At 43.4% G+C, this 22,608-nt stretch overlaps 1 protein-coding gene across 14 annotated transcripts in view; it reads right to left on the bottom strand.

The window, feature by feature from the left end:
* The window catches only part of LOC139991413 (protein abrupt), a 77,628-nt gene that overhangs the window by 13,786 nt on the left and 41,234 nt on the right, over nucleotides 1-22,608 (bottom strand). For 10 of the 14 annotated variants that reach the window (XM_072011444.2, XM_074111923.1, XM_072011442.2 and 7 more), the window contains 4 exons: nucleotides 19,037-19,273; nucleotides 18,741-18,947; nucleotides 18,298-18,463; nucleotides 17,832-17,885 (listed from right to left, as the gene is read on the bottom strand). In XM_072011444.2, the coding sequence (XP_071867545.1) occupies nucleotides 17,832-17,885; nucleotides 18,298-18,463; nucleotides 18,741-18,947; nucleotides 19,037-19,273 (664 nt within the window). Of the gene's footprint in view, nucleotides 1-294; nucleotides 2,613-2,658; nucleotides 4,210-15,941; nucleotides 16,897-17,831; nucleotides 17,886-18,297; nucleotides 18,464-18,740; nucleotides 18,948-19,036; nucleotides 19,274-22,608 lie in introns of those variants that run through there. The other 4 variants (XR_011800837.1, XR_012453394.1, XM_074111921.1 and 1 more) reach the window with 4 other exon arrangements.

The raw sequence follows: 22,608 nt of genomic DNA, 5'->3' as shown, positions 1-22,608 counted from the left end.
AAGACAAACAAAAGGCTGATGAAGGCGAGTTTCCCGAGTGAAAGTCGTCTGTCGTCGTAGTTTTTTTTTTCTTTCTCTTTTTTTGCCGAGAATCTTGCAGCTAAGGGTAGCGCAAGCCCCAGACAATTAAACCGCATGGAAAGAAATAAGAAATAAACGTTAGATAGAAAACGAAAGACAGAGAGAACTTAAGGAAAAAAAACGTAGTTCCGTTGTAGAACTCATATTAGTCTTGGCTTGGTAAACTGAACAAATGTGGATCCATTGGAACGAAGATTGACGAGCCACGTCAGCTTCTTTGAATACCTTTTATTGTACAAAGCATTACTTAAATAGTATATACTTCATTTCGTGTGTCTTATGTATAATCTTACGTACGCTAGTATCTGCTAAAATAGTGCGTATGATGCTCTATACATTGTTCGTGGCACGAGCTGTCGCTTGTGAAAGTGATTTCCATCGAGCAACTTGTGAAATCAAAAATCAAAGGTTATAGGATATCGAGTTTACCGGAAAATAAAAAGATCGATCGTAACGAATGTTCGAGACTAACCATCATCGTCGTATCTACGAAGAATAGAGATCGTTTCTTTTTCACTTGCGCAACCAACAACTCGTGCACGCGAATATATAATATATTTATATTTATATATATTTTCCTCGTAATTTTATTCGCAGCGTATCCTCTAGTAACTATCGTACATCGGTGTGTTGAAAAAACTTAACCTGATCGGGGGATATTCTTTACCTAGGGAATACTGACGAAAAAACACAAGACTGTAGAAAAATAAGGCTAGGCGCTGTTCTTGTATCGACTGTTCATCGTGTGCTGGTCGATCGTTTCTCCAACGTTCGCTGACGCGTTATATCGTCTGTCATTTCAATATATATTCGTATATTCTATGTTTCTCTACGCGTGTGTGTGTACGTGTAAATATACGTATTAATATTCGTATTGCGGCGCGTTTCATCGAATAACGATTACGGAAGCATCGCACAACTAGTCCCGATACGCGTTCAAACATTCTTCCTTCTACGCGCCGTTCTTTCCATTCCCAATATTTTATCGTTCCGTTCTTCTACTGTTATAAACTCGACTATGTTTCGCCCGTAGACTAAAAACTTTTCCCGACTCGTGTTTTACGCTTTTCCTTAAAAACTACGCTCGTTAACGTAAGGCTGGCTTACTCAGCTTTAGAGGAACATTGTTTTCTCTTGTTTAAGATACGTTAACCTAATCATTAATTATATTATCGTCAACATCGTAGTCTTACAAACAACGTCGACCTTATTAATACACGATCTCTATTGATGTGACTACAGTTTTTTCCTTTTTATCTTTTTTTCTTTTTTTTCTTTAATCAGGCTCTACTAGAAATACTGTTTCGTACATTTTTTTCTTTTTATACAAAATCAACTCTTTCTCTCTCTCTCTCTTCTATATATATATAGATTTAATCTTTATATATATATATATCTCTCTATATTTATATTTATATATTTATATATAATATATTCCTTCTCTTTTCATCTCTTTTTATATATATATATAATAATAATAATAATAATCTCCCGAATATATTTACAAAGTGTGCGCTTCTCAGTGGGCATTAATTGTCAGGAAGAGAGGTGGGTGGTTGTGCGACGTCTCGAGAATAAAGCACTAAGAAGGGACAATGTCATCCTAGACGTAACTCGCCTCGAAATCGTTCTCAACCCTCCTCTCCTCCTCCGCTGCTACCATATCGTACCGATGGTATACTTACATTCAACCAGCTCGTAAAATCGCGTATACAATCCCTTCGAACGATTATAGACTCTGGCACGCGAGACCTTTTCGTAGAAACGCACCCTCCACCGTGTCCAAGAAAGAGATACCGAGACACGTGTGCTCGGATCGATGAAACGACGCAACAAAGGGAATAAAAAAGTCGCGTTCAAATTCGAATTCGCATACCGAACAAGGTACTTCTAGAAACAAACGAAGAACAGATAGCAATATTTAACCGAGAAGAAGAAAACATTTAAAAAATACGAAATTGGATATACGCGACAAGAAAAATAAAATGACTACGAGATTTTAATGTAACCCAGACAGATAGCCAGCGATCGTTCGTTGCCTCTTTATCAGACGTAAGTCCATCTAAGCGTCTTTATCTGATCCCATTGCACCGGATGCTTCAAACGCATGTGGTTCCTCACGCTGTTAGGGTGAGAGAATGTTTTCGCGCAAGAGGCAACGGGACATGTGGGCGAGTCTCGCGGATAATGATGCTCCAAGTGAGCCCTCATCGTACTGATATCCTGCAACGTCCTACAACAAAGGGGACACCTGTAACCGTGCTGTTGATGATGATCGCGTATCATCTTTTGCTGCCTGTAGTCCGCCGGGCTCCGTTGATACTTGGTCGTAGTGGTGCTCGTGGTGGATGCGGTGGTGGTCGACTGGTCTTGCTGCTGTTGCTGCTGGTCGTCTTCCTGTAGCGCCTGATGATGATGATGGTGAGGAGGAGGAACGGATAGTGGATGATGATGACGATGCCGATGATGTTGCTGGTGATGGCTGTGGTGGTGGTGGTAAGCCGCGCCCTCTGCCTCATCGAGCCCGTGATCTGCAACCACCACCACACCAACGTTACCACCAGCCACCACCACCATAAACTCAAACCCAAGCCCCTCCCTAATAAAAACAGAGAGTACCAAAGCGCGCGAATATGTGTTCAAACCGCCTTCCAACCCCCCGGATTTCCCCTGTAAATCCTTACCCACCCGTATCCCCCCATTGATTCATGCGGAATATCTAGAGAGGTTACGTCTCCCGCAAATAGTTACCGGTTACTGGTATATCTGGCGGATCGCTAATTGCTCTCTCTCTCTCTCTCTGCTCCATATCGCGCGCAATTGGCAGACAGAGGACTGCACGGAATTCGCGCAATCACCGCGTAAATCGAATACTGACGGTAGAGACGCTTGAACGTGTCCCGGCAGAATCTCACGTGCCAGATTATTACGGAAACCGTTCGATTCTCTCTGTGAATATACGCGCGCGTATGCGTGGGGTGGCTGAACACGCTTCCCCGGATATTATAGTTCATCGACTCCAAAACCAGATCCACGCAGATTTTGGCTCGAAGGTGGCGGAGGTGTGTAAGCGTTCTTTATTACATGTTAACTTAGAAAATACCCCTTTTACTTTACGTAAGCGATCGAGCATATTATACTCGATAGATCTTTCATGTTTGCCACGTCTGTATTCGAACCTGCCGGAAATCTTATTACGGACCTTTCGTTCGTACCGTGTCTATTATACTGTCTTTTCTATGCATGATATCCGTGATCGTGGAACGTTAAGCGTACCTCGTTACACTGTAAAACGGTAAAGTTGTCTATCGCAAGGATTCTTGATCACTTCGTCTGCCATCTGCTTAAAGTCTGTAGAAAATAGGAATCTGAATGTGACCTCGCTGATACAGGCGACCACACCTCGAACGTCACGCTTTAACCGTTTTAACCTCCCTCGTTCTATGTATAAATACGAATCAGGACGTAACCTGATTGTCTCGAATATCTTCTCTTTTGTAAAAATAACGCGACGATAAGCCGACCGAAATCGAACCGAAACCGGATAATATCTATCATGGATACAATGACAGCGACCATTTCGAATTCTAGAATAATCCGATCGAAAATCTCGATTCGTTTCTGTACCAATTACGGTCACTCTGTATCGACTAATGACATGCAAGAACAACCCCCGACTTCATCTGGTCGCGGATCGTTTTTTGTGGATGCTGTTCGACGAGAACGGGACGGCAGACGACGAAGACCGTACTCATGGCAATGAGGAGGACGAAGAGGGTGACTGATGCTGCTGTTGATTAGGATTGTTCAGACTGGGCCGTTGGTGTATTCCGTGTGCCTGAAGCTGATGATTGATCAGGTAATGCTTGGTCTTGCACCGTTTCCCGCACACGTTGCACTGCGGCCACGTCTCCGGTGGCGGCCAATTCGAGTGGACATTTTTCACGTGTTGCCGAAGGTTGCTCGGCGACGAGTAGCTTCTGCCGCAGTAACGACAGAGAGGCCTAGTATCGTCGTGGCGCAGTGCCGTGTAGAGTCTCGCGAAATTCTCCACGGCTTGCGTAGTTTCGCTGGCGGCCGCAGCCACCGCCGCCATCGCGACTTCCTCCCTCTTCGGCATCACCGATCCTACAACCAGGACGTGCCCGTCAGTTGATTCTCTTTCATTTCTTTCTTTCTCATTCTCTCCCTTTTACATTCAGGATTTATTTCTCTCTGTCGTTTCGTTCGTTCTTTTTCTCACAAACGTCCGTTCTTCTCTTTTGCTCTTCTCAACACACACAATCATATAGCAATTGCTCCTTCTCAAATACGTGCACACACATTAAGCCTCTCTTCTCACCAACATACGCCCACACACTAGTCACACACGTGTGACCAGCCTCTCACACGTGTTCCTTTCCTCTTTCTTACTCTCTCTCTCTCTCTTTCTCTCTTTCTTCCTCTCTCTCTCTCTCACTCTCTCTCTCTCTCGTGTCTTCAACGTTTTCTCACTTTCTCTCTCGATCGTGTTCCGCACCCTCGGGCCACACGATATCGTACCCGATCGATCTTTCCTCTCTCTCTCTTCCTCTGCCACGTGCACACAGGCTGCACTTCATGCACACGCACTCTCATACCTGAACACACACGCACGCAGGCTACTCTCGTACTCTCAGGGCATGCCCGGTTGTAGGATGTTTGGTGTGTTGTTGTAGTTGTTGTTGATGTTGATGATGTTGTAGCTGTCAACGTTGATCTCGTTTAACAAATTAACTCTACGTCGATTCGTGGCGAAACCAGCGCATAGATCACGGAACTCGTGCGTAATTCGGGCTACCTGCGCACGCTTCCTTCGATCCATCCCTTGAGACCTTAAACTGTGTTTCAGAGCCTGTTAATCGAAACTGAAGCCGTCTTGTTGGATCGTTCCCTTTTCCTCTCGACTATTCTCTAATCGTAAGACGTTGTTTTTCAATCGGGTCCAGCGACAGCCGCGGGAGACGGTCACCGGAAATGGTCTTCTGCTCGCGCTTCGTCGACAGAATCGTAGGTGACAGAAGATAGAAGAGAAACGTATATGATACTCCACAACGTCGCCACCTTCGTCCTCGTGCATTCCAAGCTCTCGATGCCAGAGAGTAAGAGAGTAAGAGAGTAAGAGAGAGAGAGAGAGAGAGAGAGAGAGAGAGAAGTAGCGGAGGGGTAAAGGGGAATAAGAAAAGGAGAGGCCAGAATATAAAGGCGGAGAAAAAAAGAAACAAAAATAGAGAAGAACTCAGACAAAAGGGAGTTTCAGATGTAAGAGTAAGATAAGCGAAGACGAAAGACAGGGTGGAGTCGTTAGAGGAGGAAGGAGGAGTACGAAGAAAGGAGGAGACAGTCAGAAAGAGAGGGAGAGAGAGAGAGAGTGTGCGAACTACGTAAGAACCCTCGTATTGATCCACCCTCTACGCCTCGTTACGACTATCTTTCCTACGAATCTCTAAGCAAAAGGCCTCTCCCACTTTCGTGCACGTCTCATTACGTAAAAGGGCAAGAATGTGCAGGCACGACGTGACAGGTATCCGCCTTCGAAATTGTCTTCCATAAGTATTGTGCCACCCTCCGATTCATTCCGTCACTTTGGATTCCGCCACTTTGTTTAGAGAACCATAGAGGACGATCCTCTACCTCCACTATTCGAAAACGTTATTAACTTTACGGCTGATGAAATCGCATTTAATTTACGATTGTGTACTAACGTCGATCGTCTATTACAAGTCGAATCAGCGAGAATAAGGATTAATCTTGGCCTCGTGAAATATGACCGGGATAAGAAGCTTCGCACGATGGAAAAAGCGATCCGCGGTCACCGCACAGAGAGAGTTTTGCGCGCAGCTTGTGATTTACAGCGCTGGGACGAGCCGATTTATTAGAATTACGTGAACGGTACATACACCCGGAAAACCATATTCAACGATGATTTACGTATCGGCTCTGCCGCGTTCTGCTCGGAATTAAGGTCACGCTGCACGTTCCAGCCTCGAATCGGTTTTGAAATACCGGTTGTTATCTATGATGAAAGTAAACGCGCTAACGAGTGGTAAAAATAACACCTGCGCTAGAATCGCGTGGAAGGTTTTTTCAACCATCCAATTCATTCGCTTTCTTTTTCATCTTTTTCATTTAAATCGAGACTTTATTGCGGGTTGCACGAATTTATTACCATTAGATACAGTGTGTCTGGTAACTGATAGTAAGACCGAGTAAAGTGTAATTTTTCATGAAAAAATATCTCGAAAACGCAGGAAAAAAGTTTTTGCGTATAAAAATCCTTTCGAAAAAAATAAAAATCTGCCTGAAAATTCGAAAATTCGATAGACTAACTGTAAGTTTCGACTCAAGTATTTATATTTTGAGGTATTTTTTTATGTCACCAGTTACCAAATACATTGTATACAAAGTACAGTTAGTGCAACATGTTCGCTTTGCTTACAGGAATTTCGGTTTATTGTATAGAATAAATATAGAAAGCAAAATTCGAATAATTATGAGGAAACTTTTTCTACCCGAGATAGAATCACGTAAGACAGTCGGCTGAGTAATTGTACCAGTGAGTTCGATCGATTAGGGTGGGAAATGTACGTGCGCGCTTGATTACAACGGACCTTCGAGCCGATCGGTCGGAAGAGAGTGATAGAACGTCAGGAATGACGGGGGATGGGGAGAAACGCCGAACCGGAAGAGAAAGCACGAGGGTAGAAATGGAATGGTGGCCCTGTGACAGAAGGACCACAGACAAATATAGACAGACAATGAGAAGTACAGAATGTATCTATGTATCTAGCGACTGTTCAAAAATGCAGAAAATATTTATTCATTGATATCGTAAAAATATCTCAAAAATTGAAACATTTTACTCTCGCCTAAGAGCTATAGATCCGGATGGATTACATCAAGAAACCAAAGAATTCCAAAGAAAAAAGGCGGAAGAAAGCAACAGGAGAAATGGAAGTAGAACGAATAAGAACAGCATTCTACTTCGAAAAAAAGAGCTAGATGTAAATTGAGAAAACTGAGAAACAACGAAGAGGTTAGAAGTCCAACACGAAGAAAGAAAGAAAAGAAAAAAAAGAACGAAAGCAATGAAAGAAAGAAACTAATAAGCGACAGACGAGAAAGGAAGGAACGGTGTTGACGAGGAAGGAGCTTCAGTAGCGAGGCTGGGATGATTGCGCCATTCCATTAGCGGCGTCGCTCCGACGAATTGCGCTGCATTAACGAGGAGCCGCTTCTCAAGAAGCAGTCAGCACGCTGATTGGCCGAAGGGAAGTCGAAGATCGATGTCTTCGGCTTTCCGGTAAAGTTCTTCGCTGTCTGTCTCCTCTTACGCAACGAAATGTCTTGGAAACGTCGATCCCGCGAACGACCGCGTGCGTATCGTCATGAAACCACCGGATAATTCTCTATACCAACGAATACATCGAGACTAGTCGGCTCTCTAACGCGGGCAAAACTTTAGATCCTTTCAATCATGTCGGCCATTGACTCTCCCTGGGGGACTAATCAAGGGAAAATCACTGTAGCCTTCCTTTCGCGGAGGATCCTTTTCATTGGTTCTCGGTCAATCAAACTCCCAACCGGCTATAAATTTCTCTAATTATTTGTATTCTCCCTTCGCACGAAAATTTTGTATCTCGAGGAAAAATTTTTTAATGAAAATTCTAGAAAGATAATCTTCCTTGATCGATCGAACTTTCAACTGACTATAAAATTTTCTAACAATCTCTATAAGAAAATAGTATTTTTTGAAGGAAGAATTCTTTTATGGAAAGTTCACGAAGACGATCTTGTTCTTAACTGCAAGGATGCAAAGATTATTACCAATATTCCTTTTATAGAATAAAAGATTCTTTCGATATTAAAATTCCTTCTGTCTTCTTTCTCCTGTTATCGCGTTATAAATTCAAGTAAGACCGACGCGAAAGTTCGAGCAAAGCTTCAGCCTTTCAATAGGCCCAGTTTAGCGTTTCCTCCTGAAGTCGAGCAATTTCGAAGCGATCAATAACTTCGCTCTTTATCCGTCCCGCGTGCCGCGCGTCGAGTTCCTTCGAACGGTTATTCCTGTCGGAAGGTACACCTGGTTTCCGGTAGCGAAGTTTCTTTAACGATCGGTTACATCGAACGCAGCTCGGCACGGCTTAGGTTTATGACAGGCTGATGTATGGGGGCTCGGTGAACGGACAGAGAAGTGGGGAGGGACGTGGCGCGAGAGAACCGGGAGAGAAAAGTTTAATTTAGCTGGCCCACGTTGTTGCCTACGAACTCGTGGCCCTCGTGCGCATCCACTTCCACCGCGACGCCCCTCGTCAGAGCCAAGTTTTTACGAGCCTTCTCGTGAAGCTCCACGAAGAGCAAGAGAGAGAAAAAAAAAAGAAAAGGCGAAAAAAGTATCGGCGAGAAAAAGCGAAGAGCGTCGTGGTGCTCGGTCGAATAACTTTTGTCCTTTCACTCGTCGACTCGTTTTCGCGCGTTCTTTGTTACATCTACGCCGGTAATTCCTCCCTTCCGTCGTTCTCTTAATTAACCCTGGCGTCGCGAGGATATACGAAATTCCAAAGCGACACGTTTGTCGAGAGACGTGCAATCCCCTGGGAGACCGGAAGAACCTGCCAATCACGAAACCCAATACACAGTATCGGTGTCTCCCTTTCCTTCTTTCTTTTTCCTTAAATTGAAAAATCGTGTATGCCTCGGGGCGTATCGCGTGTGTGACGCGTGACAAGACCCGCGTGTCAAGCACCGTTCCTCTTTCTAAGGCACGCTACTATAGAGGGAAAACTATATAAGGGGTTGAATCTGCGGAGATGGTTGGAAGAGTAGTTCGAACGACTTTGGACAGTGAAACGGCGTGAGAGACGGGTGTTTGGACGATCGTGGGGATCCCGAGGAAGCTAAGGGTGGTTGGTTGGCGGTGGCGGCAGCGGCGTCAGTGACGGCGTCAGCGGGGGTGGCGGTGGTTCAGTGTGGCAAGGGTGGGCGCCGGGGGCAAGTGAGGGCAGATCAATGCGGACATGTGCGGGAAATTGCACAGGGATCGATCCCGGGACCCTCGGGGGAAGCACGGCCTCTCACTCTCTCTCTCTCCTCTCTCTCTCTCTCTCTCTCTCTTTGCTCTGTCTCTCACTTCAGCCCCTCCTCCCCCATCTCGCTCTGCTGCTGCCCTCGTAACCGTCTCTCGCCTTCTCACAACTCGTCCCTCTCTTCCTCGTTCATGAAAACGTCCGATGGCTTTTGCGCGTCGCTCAACCGACTTCGCCTGGAACGCTCCTCTGTTCCCGTTTCTTCCCTTATTTTTAGAGGACATTTGTTGCGTCGTCTCCGCGGATAGGGGCCGGCTAATTCGAACGTATTTACCGACGAGAAGAGATATACGAGCTTTCTTTCTTGAAAGTAGCTCGTGCGTCCTTTAATCGAAAGGGATGAGCCGCGTCACACGATGATAACGAGCGGCGTGTAATTAAGTTTCTTAAGATTAATTGTACGATCGACGTGCGTCGTAAATCACGGGGAAATAAATGGAATTTCACTGACTGTTTAACATCGATGAAAAATCTGGAAAGGACTAACCATTCGAAATCGTATAGAATCTATTCGAGAAGCCCTCCCAGCGGGGGATTCAAGGAAAACGGATATCCCGAGTCGACAAAAGCCTGACACGTTAGATAGCGATATAGAGAAGCAACGAAGAATGAGACAGGAGACGGCCCTGGGGTGTTACCTTCGGTGAAATTGATGAGGAGTTGCTGTAGAGAAAAGTGGAAGGTCCTTGGATTTCCTGGGATCTACGCAGCGTCGAAAATTCGTGACAATGGCCAGGACGAACCTAACCTAACGGGATCTTCATGAAAAATGCAATCTAGGACAAGGTGGAAGGAAAAAAAAAACGGACTCAAATGAGAAATAGAACATTAACGGCATAGAACAAAAAGGGTCGTTCGACATAAATATCTCTGACAGAATAAAATATCTATTCTCTCTCCCTCGCTATCCTCGATCTCCTCCCTTCCTTTCTTTCCTCGCCGTTTTAATTTCAAGCTCTATTTTAATTTCAAATACGTCTGTCCGCGAGACTGTTTTAAAATTGAAGCGGCGCGCGAGCTTTTAATAAAAGCACTATACGCGCGTCCAGGTCGCCTTTAATTCAGAAACTACACCGGGAACGAACATTTAGCGCGGCAATAACGAAACTCTATAATCTCTCGCGTCCTCTCTAATCCCTCCTGGCGAACGTGAGAACCGAAAATAACGCTCGCAGTCTGGACTCGAAACTCGGATAGGAAAGGCTAAAAGCTTTCTAGCAGACAGCGACGTGTTGGAGAGAGGGAAAAAAACGAAGAGATGTGGGGAAAGAGGGGTGAAAAGTAGAGAGAAGAGGGTGAGGAGACGGAGACGGGTAAGGTGAAACAGACCTCGAAGCAACTTGTCCATTTCCTGATACCGGCCACTCGTTGGAATTCAATCAAACTTGCAAAGCTTTCCAAGGACCAGAGAACTCTCTCTCTCTCTCTCTCTCTCTCTCTCTCTCTCTCTTCTTCTTCTTTTTCTTCGGGTAGCCCAAGCTTACAGCTAAAGTAAACAACGAGTCCCCGATAGATAGAGGACCGCAGACCTCGAGACGATAACAACGACGAGGAGAAGGAGAACGAGGAAGGAACGTTTCTTCCATCGTACTTGTTTGTACTTCTTCGAGAAAACTGAGAAGTAAGAGAAGGATAAGAGAGTTTACAGTGGAGAGAAAATCACTGGGTGAAGAAGGAAGTTGAAGCGAGGAAGAAGATGGAGAGTGGCGTGGAAAATCAATGTGGTCAGAGAGAAGATAGGGGTGGATGTAGCGAGAGAAAGAGACGGATGGTAGCTGAAGACGAAGGGGGTTCCTTTATGTCGGGTCACGTCTTTAATATACCTCGCGTGGGCGGCGGTGGCTGCGGCAGCTTAATCAATCTTCCTGCTAAAGTGTGCTGCACCACCACCCCATCCGTCGTTGCTGCAACCGTGAAATCCAATCTCATTCTATCGTTCCTCTACGTTCGACGCGGAACAATCGATACGCTCTAGGCGGAATAAGCCTGGTGTACGCGATGCCTGCACATAGAGAGAGAGAGAGAGAGAGAGAGAGAGAGAGAGAGAGAGAGAGAGAGAGAGAGAGAGAACCTATGCATTCTATGCTGGTCAGAAATTAGAAAATTTATATAACACGAATTCTGATATGCGTATCCAAGTGTAGGAAGAGAAGGACCACCGTTATTAATTAGAGAGAAATTTAATTAAGATGCTCGCTCCGTTCATAAAAGAGGTGGGGTTCAGTTTCTTTAATTAATTCCACCGTATCATGTCCTCTTTCTTCATGCGTTACGAAATCTCTACGGGAGCCGGACAAGTTTCCCCTACCTCTATTGTTTATTCGGTTTTGAAAAGGAAGAATCGATAAGATGGGACTAAGAGCGATACCTGAATCGTGCACGAGTAGAATAACAAAAGGGACAAGGCGCCATGTGACACGCACGCTCCAACCGCGCGCACTCTCCGTTCGTCATTTTTCTTGATGGCGCGCCAAACTTTCGTAATTTCGAGTGGCAACGTCTGCGACGCATAACTCGTGGAAAAGTTAGAGCTAGACGAATATCACTGTCAAGGCGTTCGTGACTCTTTACTCCAGTTTCGTTGCTATTCTTTACGTTAATGGAGCCTCCTGTCAATTCTGTTGATGACTCTTCACGACAAAAACACGCGTGGAAATTAGTCAATCCGAAATAACTGACGCAATGCCATCGCTAAGTAACTAAATATAGTTACGATAAATTTAGCTAAAATAATATTACCAAGTTGAAACTCGTGTAAGTTCAACTTCTTTTCCTTCTTCTCGAGGCAATACAGCAGGACTCAAAGATTCTTCTAGCCCAAATAACTCTACCTTATCCTATCTTTTAATTTCTCCGCGGTTCTATCATCGCCCCTCTTTGTTAACGAAATTAGAAGGAGAAAAGATAGGAACAGACAGTTTTACGCAGCAATCTAACGATTTTGCGTCCAGACAGTAGACTAATGCGATAGATTCCAAAAGGGAATTGCAATTGTCATTTGTCCAGACGACGCAATATAGGATGAACCGCCCTTCGGCTTGGTCGATCATCCCCTTTCCTCGCGCACGTTTCGCCAACACGTGGACGCCACGAGGGGTAAAAGCGAGGAAAAAGGGGATTCCAGAACATTAAGGAGACAAGAAACGAGAAGAACCAGCAGGATGAAATCGGGATAAGGTGAACCTTGGTAAGAGGGAGTAAAAAAAAAAGAAGAGTAGCAGAGACCAAAAAATACGCAACCACGAGGTAAAAGAAGAAGCGAATCCAACGAGCAAACATTTGAACTCGACGGTCTACGTTCCGCTTATCGCACGAAATCCCATTTTTATTCTTCTACCGATCTTACCCTGCCTATGAGTGGCCATCTTTTTTCTACCAGCCCCAAAGCCTCTATGTATCTGATCGTCGACGGCAAAGTGGGCCACAATATCCTTATATCCCATCTCATTTCCTGTTCTTCCTCTCTTCTTTGTCTCTCCGCTCTGCCCTTCTTCCCAACCACTTTCCAAGGCAGATTACACTTTCCTAGGGAACGCAATCGATCATACGTTCGCGTGTTATTTGCTCGACTTCTTTTCCACGAAACTTTTAATGCCACCCTTAGTTCTCGGCCAACAGAAGAATCAGTATTCTGCGTCGAGCGAGCAAGGGAGAAGTAAGATGGGAGACACAGGCGTGTGGAATTAAAGACGGGAAAACTTATTCTTTTTCGTGGTCCTCCTCAACTACGTGACACGCGTGTCACAACCGATCTTTCGTTCATTCTTTACGATAATCACGCGATCACTTTCATACTTCCCCTGCAGTTTTTCTCATAGTTGTTCTTCCCAATGTTCACCCCACGTATGTCGAAAGATATTACGTACAAGACGAGGAACGTCGGTTAGACGATAGAAGAGACACACCGCTTTTATCGGACAAACTTATCAAGTTGATAAGAATCTAGCGAAGTTCGAAACGGACGGTTAGGTTATCCGGATCGAATCCGGGTGATAGATGACTGTAATCTGTGAAGCGGCGAATGGAGAGCCGATTTCACCAGCTTACGTGGAGATTTCCTATGTAATGGCGAGAAAATTGGAGAAAAAGCGGAAAAAATCCTTTCGAGCATTTCGAGTGGCGTTTCAGGATTGGAAAAGTATTATTTATTTAACAGTAAAATCACCAAACTAGTTCTATAGACCTGTGGATTTATAACGATGCACTTTTGGGTATTTGAATGAATTTTTGGATAATAAATATGAATAAAGGTTTGCCTCCAAGTTTCTATTTTCATTTCTATGCTATCAATTTTATACTTCGATCTTCGGCGATTCTAGCGTTAAGAAACTTGTGAACAATGTAAAAAACTTCTGTTCGATGGAATTGCGATGTTCACCGGAATGTCTAGGAATTCAAATATGTCAAATCTACAAATCTTTTAAATCTACAAATCTACAAAATTTCAAAAAGCAGCGACAGATGCAAACATTCCAAAAAGGAGTCTTTAAAACTCTTTCTGAACACACTTGTTTGAAATCCAAAATACTCCTAACCTAGGACAATCGTTAAACTTAGAATAATGATGACACTCGAAACTAATTGCACGTAAGATTAAAAAGAAAAAAAAAAAAACGAAGAAACAAGCAAAAATGGAAGAAAGACATATGCTAGCGAGCCATCATCTTTAACGACAGCAGGAAGTAGAACCATTTCCTCGTGGTGTCGGTTGAAACCAAAGCAGCGAATGCTTTTAGATGCTCACTGGCTCTCAAAGGTGACGTAGTTTCACTCCAAGAAATAAGAACAAGACGATCTAACCGACCGCTTGAATGGCAGGGATTGCGGGTTGAAGGTAAAAACGGAGAAGGCGCAGGCAAAAACGAAGGGTGGGAGAAGGGTTAGAATGAACGAAGAGAGAAAGCGAGAGGGTGGCTGGAACAAATGCGAGTCTCCTCCATTTACGTCGGAACTACGAACGTCAGGGTTGGGTAGCACAGACAGGAGATGGAAGAGATTCGTGGAAATGCCGTGGAATTGGATAAGCCGGCAGGGTTTGTTTTGCCAGGGGTTCGCAATAGGGGTGATAGGCTGATCGTGTGCTAGCATCGCGTGGCCCATGCTCACTAGGGCCTTGTATCGCGTGTCCCGTGCAACTTTCTTCTCCTCACCCTCGAAAAACCCTGATCCAATAGCTCGACGCTGACAACGCACTCACACTGTTAACGATTCGATCCGTGAATGGTATAGATCGGTCTGATATCACATATACCGTAATGCAAAGCCTTTTTCGCGTGATATTGCAGTTTAAGTTTAGAAAATACAAAATATACTCTTATATACATATCTGCTATCTGCTATCTCGAGTAGAACTGAAAGTGATCGATCGTAAAAATGCAATTTGAATAAACGAACTTGAAATTCACCGTGTCAGGTCTAATTCGCGTGGAAAATGAGGAGAATTGAAGCAAACGTCTGCTAACAAGCTGGCTCAGAAACTATCGAGGGGGGGGGCTCATCAAACTCTGTCCGAGAGACAAGTTGAATCCTATGAAACACGTGGAGAACGAAACGAGAGATAGGGTGAGGTCGATGGTGGAAGAGTAAGGTAAAGTTAGAGAGGAAGGAGGCGGGAGGCACTAGGTGCTGTTTGTTGAATCCTCGAGATCAATACAAGCCGGTCTATCTCTTTCTGCCTCGTAATTCCGTGAGCCTAAATGTGCGCGGGCATTCGACGTATGTACGTATGTGTGGTACCGAGCCTCGTTTCGTTCGTGCCTCTGAAAATGCACACAGGGAGAGACGTACACAAGCGGACACACATTTACATACGATTGCAAGGCGAACTGTGACGCGTCAAGATGAGGAAGCGACAGAGAGTAAATGGGACGCTGCATTTCTGGCTACCGGTTTTAGCCACGCATGTCAATATTTTAAAAGCACCCTGTGCAGAGACATACGTTAAAAGACAAGCGAATATTGCGCCCTGAATTCGGTTCGTTTTAACGCCACGGTCGGAAATAATTCGCTCCATTTCTTCTTTTTTTTTTTTTTTTTCCCTATAAAGATACATCGTCGTAATTCGGTCAATCTAATTGCATACTGACACAAGCGAAAGAATTTATTGGCGGTGAAAAAGAGAGAAAAAGATGTGATTCGTTTCAAAAGAAAAACAAATAAAAAAGGGACAGGAAAGAAGAGAAATATTCACGATAAGATTTGGTTCTATTAGAAAGGTTATTTTCACCGGTTCAGCTATTTCTTTAGAATTCTCTATTCGCTCGGTTCCCCTTAAAGGCCGTGAATCCTCAAAAGTGGTGAATACAGTTCTATCGACGTTTTTCCCGTGAATGACTCTCTCTCTTTACGCGAAACGAGGCTGACGCATCTTTCTTTCTTCGTCCGCTACTATTTATGCCGATAAGAATACGGGCGAGAATTTCAAGAAGTCTCTGTCGGCCAATCGCGGGCGCTTACTTATCGCTGCCTGGAAGGATTGGCTGCGCACTGCGGTACAATACGAAAATAGGTCGGCCAATCCTCGTATCAGCACCCTCTTTCGCCCTCCTTCTGCCTATCGCCACCTCCGTTCTTTTGTTCTAACTATCGGTAGAAATGAATAAAAAAAAAAAAAAAAAAAGAAAGAGAGAAAAGAGAAAAACTATCTATCTACGGATGTTCTACGCGAAGAACAAACACTTACTTCCCTATGCAGTTTTACAATAGTGTATATGTACATCTACTACGAGTATTATTGCGAGGTCATAGTTGTCTTACTCGGGAATATTCCCAGCTATTCGTCAAAGTTCCTTAGGGTCAACTATACAGATTGCCAGCATCCACTCTCATCGACCCCTCTCTTTTCAGCCCTAAACATCGTCCAAGGGAAACACGCGTGTCTCGTCAATTCTTTGATCGATCAACGATATGCAAGACACGCGTTCTGATCACTGTTTGCCCTCGTTCGACCATCTTTCTGGTGCCGCATATTGTTGCTGCGATTGCTGGCCGCTAGACACTTGGCCACCCGACGATTGTTGCTGTTGTATCTGCGTCTGCATCTGATACAACGGATGACTTTTCCGTTTCCGGATACCATGTATCGACAGAAGGTGTATCTGGAGGTATTGTTTCGTCTTGAACTTCTTGTTGCACACGTGACAGGAGATGTACTCGGTTTGAATTGAGTGCACATTCACGATGTGTTGCTTGAGGTTCGAATTGTTCGAATAGATCTTCCCGCACTCCGGACACTTTGGTTTGCCAGGCTCGCTCGTGTCGTCGGTTTGATGATGCTGTTGCTGGTGAAACCGACGATGAGCCTGTTGATGGAACAACGCCATGCTCTCTTGCATCTTCTCCTTGGTGCACGATTGAAGCATCAGATTGAGCTCGTTTTTCGCACTGGCGGTTTGTTGCTGTTGCTGCAACGTTTGAAGATTGTTCTGCAGCTTTTGATGCATCATCGTCAGCTGCTCGGTATTCAGGCTGTTCCGGGAGTTGAGCGAGTTCAAGGCATTTAGGGCGTGTTGCTGCGACGCTTGGCTGGTGGCGTGGAGCTGATGGTGATGATGATGCTGCTGGAGCAGAGACGACAGGTCCTGACCTTTCGAGTTGTGCACTCCGCTCTGGTAAGTTCCAGACCCGGTGTGGTCGTTCCTCGCGGAGGACGTACCCGGCAACCAACCGGAACTCGAGCTTGAACCGTCTCCTCCAGAGGGCTGCCATCGCCCTGGAACCACCAGCCAATGTCAGTCCTCAGCCAACCTCGTACGATCCCTTAAACACTATTCAATTTTTTTCCGTTCTCCCACAGCCCTTCGTTTCCCGTTCCGTTCATTTATCTCTTTTTTTTTAACATTTTTTGTTTTAATTCCGTTTATTATTTTTTTTTTTTTTTTTGTCATTCCTGTCACACTGTTTCCCGCCCCCGAATCCGTGTGTGTGTGTGTTTTTTTTTTTTTTTTTTTTTTTACTTCCCTGAATATCTATGATCCAATCGTAGATTACATTCTACTTTTTTTGTAAATATATTTTTCACTCTTTTAATCTCAAGATATCACAGGTATAAATTTTATTTCGATCAGATTTTTATCTGTTTGCTGAATGTGGTAACGTGTGTACTTTGTCCTTCTTCATTGCCATTTCCATACCTCCACCCTCTCTTTTATCCATAAACAGTTTTAACAGTCGATTGAATTCATACCTTGCCTCGACCGACCAATTAGCTTTAGCAAGCCTCGAAGAAGGATCGTTTTAAAGAATTCGAGATTAAAAAGAGTAGAGCTTGGCTTTGCATGGCAACCCTAACAATTCCGTTTCTAACGACCGCAGACCATTTTTTGCGGAGGAAAATCGATATTATTCCGGTAAACGAACTCGAAGAGCCGTCGGAGACGTAGCTCCACGATACGCTGTTACTCGCCATGTTTCTGTATTATTCTTTTATCGTTATTATTATTCTTTCTTACTATATTTTCTTTCTTTTTTCAAAAAGGGTTAAGTTGGGCAAGGGGATGCAGGGTTGTGAGAGGTACGAGAGTTCCATGCATTCAACGCAACAACGAGAGACCAGAGTCTTGAGGGAATCGACGGGAGGATACTATAGTCTTGGGCTATGAAATCGTAATAAACTGTAAAATCGAATCGTTGACTCTGATCACTTACCGTAATTCGGATCCTGATTCGCCGCGTGGATCCCGGATGGCCCTGGTATCAGTCCTGTAATTATCAATTACGATCATAATCACACAATTGTCTTACACCATTCGTCAACTCTAAGCAGGAAATTAATGTCAATCGACTCGGCGTCATTTCATTTCTATCTCGATTAGTTGACTGAGAATCGTAGTTGTATAAGTCAGTCTACTGTAAGTTTTCGTAAAATAATGTTCTGCGTTTACTATCATAAAAAATTACTTATACTTTTTCACGTCGTTAAAACGCACAAACAGAGAATAAAATTACAACTTAAATAATTACGAAGATAGAGCGGCGATTACGTCTAAAAATTGAAACACGTCACTGAATTTGAATTTTCAAAATCTCGACTTGCAGCGCTATTATTCTTTGGCCGCCAATGAGAAATCATTATAAAGAACAAAAGGAGTTGAATTGATTTCGATTGAATTACCTGGTATTCCCAAAAGCGTCGTAGGAAACGAGTTACGATGGTGTTCTATAGAATCATTTAAAATGTCGCTTGGTTCCGTCTTCACGGAATTTAGGATACTGTCGTTATTCGACATCTCCTCTTCGTTGTCCGACATGGAATTTGAGTCCTCGCCTGTAGACTGCGCCTGTAATCAATAATAATTCCACTTTTCTTATTCAGTCTTCATAAATCTCATTTAAAACTATTAATCTTCTGACAGTATAATAAAGTGGTATCACATACACGGGTGTATTATTGGATCATACACAAATACGTGAAAATTGCACTAACAAATCGTAAAGAACAAATCACGTATTTTCTAATTTGCAAACGACATGTTTTTACAAAACTTAACTCGCAGATTTTTACATACTGTAAAACTGTCAAAGGATTGATCCAATCAAAGTAACATTCCTTCCTACCTGTACATTATTCGTAGGTGTCGTGTGTATCGTAGGTCCTCCTTCTAGGGCCTGTCCAAGAAGTGATTCCTGAAGGTCAGTTTTCTGCTCCACGTGGTTACCCAATGGTGGACTATAGCTTCTAGGTCTCTTCTCTGGTGGAGGACTCAAACCACCCTCGTTTAATTCTCCCCTGCCGTTATCTTGCCACGGATTGCGTGGTGTCGTCTGTGAAAATCAAATATCCCTCAGTTATTACACTAGATAGTCGAATTAAAATTAAGTTTAATATTTCAAAGATTAAAATCCATATTTACCGGTGCACTACCGTTGTTTCCACCAGACGACGAAGGAGGTGGAATTTTCGCTGTGGCAGCACCGCTGTTCACATCGGCCAACCCCCGAACCTGAAGCATCTGCGCCGTCTTGAGAAAAGCGGCCAGCTGCTCCTGTCCCACGTGAACCTCGCCGTGGTACATGAAGCGCAGCAACGACTCCATATCGGACGAGGCAACGTCCCTCAGGATCACGATCGGGTGCTGGCATGGATTCGCCTATAGAGCGAACAAATGAGGAAAAAAGAAACCAAAAAAAAAAAAAAGAAAAAGAAAAGAAGAAAGACCGTTGAGTCGGAAGAAATCTTATATGGCTGACGAAAATGAATTCTAGATTACGCTATCGAGAGCGTTGATTATGATCGATGCAGCCCGGACGAATCTCGTTCATGTAAATCAGTTAATCCTATTTATCAGGTCGTTCAGTCCGGCCAAGTCTGGTCAATTGATTTACAACGACGATTTACAACCACGACACGTATAACGAGCAACATTTAATCCACGTCGACGATACCTTTCGTGTAGCTTTTAACGACTCGGATGGGCTATACCGTGCACATTAACTCTCTCTTTCTCTTCCTCTATCGTTATGTGGTGCATCTTCGTCGTTTATATTCTTCTGTTTTTTAATAGCCGCAGCCAACAACCAAACTAACCTACAAATTGACCACTTGTATAAACGTGGCTATATAACAGAAACGATCATCCTCGATGGAAGATGGAAATTTATATGGACATATATAGCGCGCACTTACACGTTAGAGGCGTTCTCGCCGATCTATGTCCCGGCAATATACGGATCGGCGAGGCGACGGTGCGCCTGCCATTATCGACATCGATATTAATTATAATTAATGACTACCAGAGCTTCCCAACGCTAACGCCACCATCGGTTATTTCGAGGCGACACGATTCGCGGCCGAAGGTGTCGTACAACGACGGATTCGCAAGAACGCGAGAGGAATGAACGAGAATGGCCGGTATGCATAAACTGGAATATCTCACCGGTTCGATTATCGAGACACGAAGCGTTTCGAATCAGTGATACGCTAAAAGCACAGGGGGGAGTCACGAGAATATTTATTATTGTCGATCGCCACTATCGATTTACCCGTTGCGAGTTATAATCGTTCCAGGTTTTGTAATATCGACCGGTGTGTTGACCGGTTGAAACTCGACGCTGTTGAATTTTCTTCTTTTTTTTCTCGTTCTCTTTCTCTCTTTACTTTCGAATATTTCGCTGCGTGAAAGGAGTAACCGCGACCGGCTGACAAGACTGATTTGCCCCGAAAAATTGTGCCGTATCGATTTCTGAGATATTTTTCGAAGTTCGAGGAAGTTTTATAGGCTGTAAGATGATGCGGATCTAAGTTTGCGAAACTTGGAGATGTTAATTCTAAAACTATCTTTTATAAATATACAATACTCCACTTTTGTGAATTTGAATGATTTTTTATTGTAATGATTTTTATTAAAATACAAATTGTATACTATAATCATCGGTAGTTATAGTGTTACTTTATTATAGTATACTTAGCTGTTTACTACTATCTTGACACTATGTCTGAAGAAGAATATTGAAATATTCTGCTTAATTGAAATTCAACGATCCACACTCTCATGATTTAAAGTTAAACTCGGAATTAAAATTGAACTTTGATACAGCTACGCCTTTTTAATGTATGCCAAGTAGAAAATAATTAAACGTATGATGAACGGATAATGTCGTTATTAAAGCATAAACACAGGCCAGAAATATCTAAACACGAAAGAGACTTAGTCATAACGCGACTTTCGTAAACAGAAGCTTGCCAATAAACGCACGCAGTTAGTCATTAGAGAAAATTCTATTTTAAAAGTAATTACTCCCAGAGTACTATCTAGAAACCGTCAGAAATTTCACGAAATTCGCGTCAGATAATAAAAGATACGGATACAAGAAAATTATAGAACACTCTGACAATCCACGTTCGATTGAAAAACTCTTATTATGGCTGCCTGTGCTGAATGGGATTACGATACAGCGTATCGGGCGGTATAAACATTCGCAAAAGCGAGCGTCCATTTACTCGTCACGCCGGCTATTCGCTCCAAAACCGTGAATATACACACCAACGAAGAAGGGTTTCGCGATCCTGAGGCTGCACGGTATAATTGAAATAATCGCCGTGGCTGAAAGTATCTCTCTCCGTTTCGCGGTGCAGTATAGCGCGGGCGGTACACAAAGACACGAGCGGAGTCCGACATGAAATAGAAGGGGAACGAAAGAGACGAGAAGAGAAAGGGAACGAAGAGAACTCCGCTATGGTCTCCTTTATCGCATTAACCAATTTAATTAACAACTTTGAGACTCCCTCTCCCCACTAATTAGACCTAACGCGATTAAAACGGGTCAATAATTAATTGTACGGATGTTCGTGCGTCGTACATGAGCGAAACGGAGGACATTCCTCCAAAATATATTTTGCGATCGTTGTAAAATTCATATACTTTAGTTTATGTACCATGGAATTCCGAATATTCAAACTAAGCATGACTAGGTGATAAACTCATACTTTTTGTGAACGCAACTAAAAATAAGATTCGTTTCCAGGAATTATTTTCTTGTTTATTTTATTAGGTATTATAATGTATACGTACGATCGTACACGCTGAGGATAATGAATTCTACCATCGGACTATCCGAATAATTTACTAGTTTCGTATATTTGTTTTTTTCTCGTTAAATGTAAAATACAAGGTAGGTTATTCATAAATTTCCCATTAATCGATTACTAATCGATGTTCTGATAACAGAGAAGATTCCGTTGTGTGTACCTAATTTTTTCTTTTTAAATGCTTTCCTAATGTGTTTTCGTGAGGGAAGAATGTAGGCAGATTAATTCCCATCGAAACGTAATTTCGAAATTGAATCGAAGGTAATTAGACACGTCGATGCCGTACACGTAATAATACGCGTGCGACGTGCCACCTCGAGCCAGGAATTATATTTCGCGCACGCATTCCGTCAACAACCAGGGAAAAGTACGTTTGCAAGCGCGTCGATGGATGATTAAAGGCGAGTCTTCCGCACGTTGCAACGCCATTTAGCCTTTTATTATCGCTCGAGCTTCGAGTTTCTACTCGTACCGAATGCCCACGATTACAAAACTGGTAGAAAAGAAAAGTTCAATATCGTATTTCCTTTTTCATAGTAGTATCGAGTACCGTAAAGTGAGGGTAAAAATGAGGGCCGGATTCGATCGATAACTTTCAGCGACATTTCACCAATAGTGATCTAAAAACAGACCGGGATATGTTATTTTAATGTGCCGCTATTTCCATTGAATATCAATATTGTACGTTTTCCCAAGCATTAAAGATCCAAGTTGAAGTTCAAATAATAGAGAAAAGGATGCCACGCAGTAATTACCATGGTATTCCGATCCATTAAAGACGATATTCGACGAGTGAAACGAAGACAGTGTCGTATAAAATTCGAGATAACCGAACAATTAATTATTACGCTATCTCGCTACCATTTTATTCTCGTTAAAAACACATCAAGTTCCTCG

This window comes from Bombus fervidus, chromosome 10 (assembly GCF_041682495.2).
Source record: "Bombus fervidus isolate BK054 chromosome 10, iyBomFerv1, whole genome shotgun sequence".
Lineage (NCBI taxonomy): Eukaryota > Metazoa > Arthropoda > Insecta > Hymenoptera > Apidae > Bombus > Bombus fervidus.
This window is presented reverse-complemented; position numbering and strand designations above follow the sequence as displayed.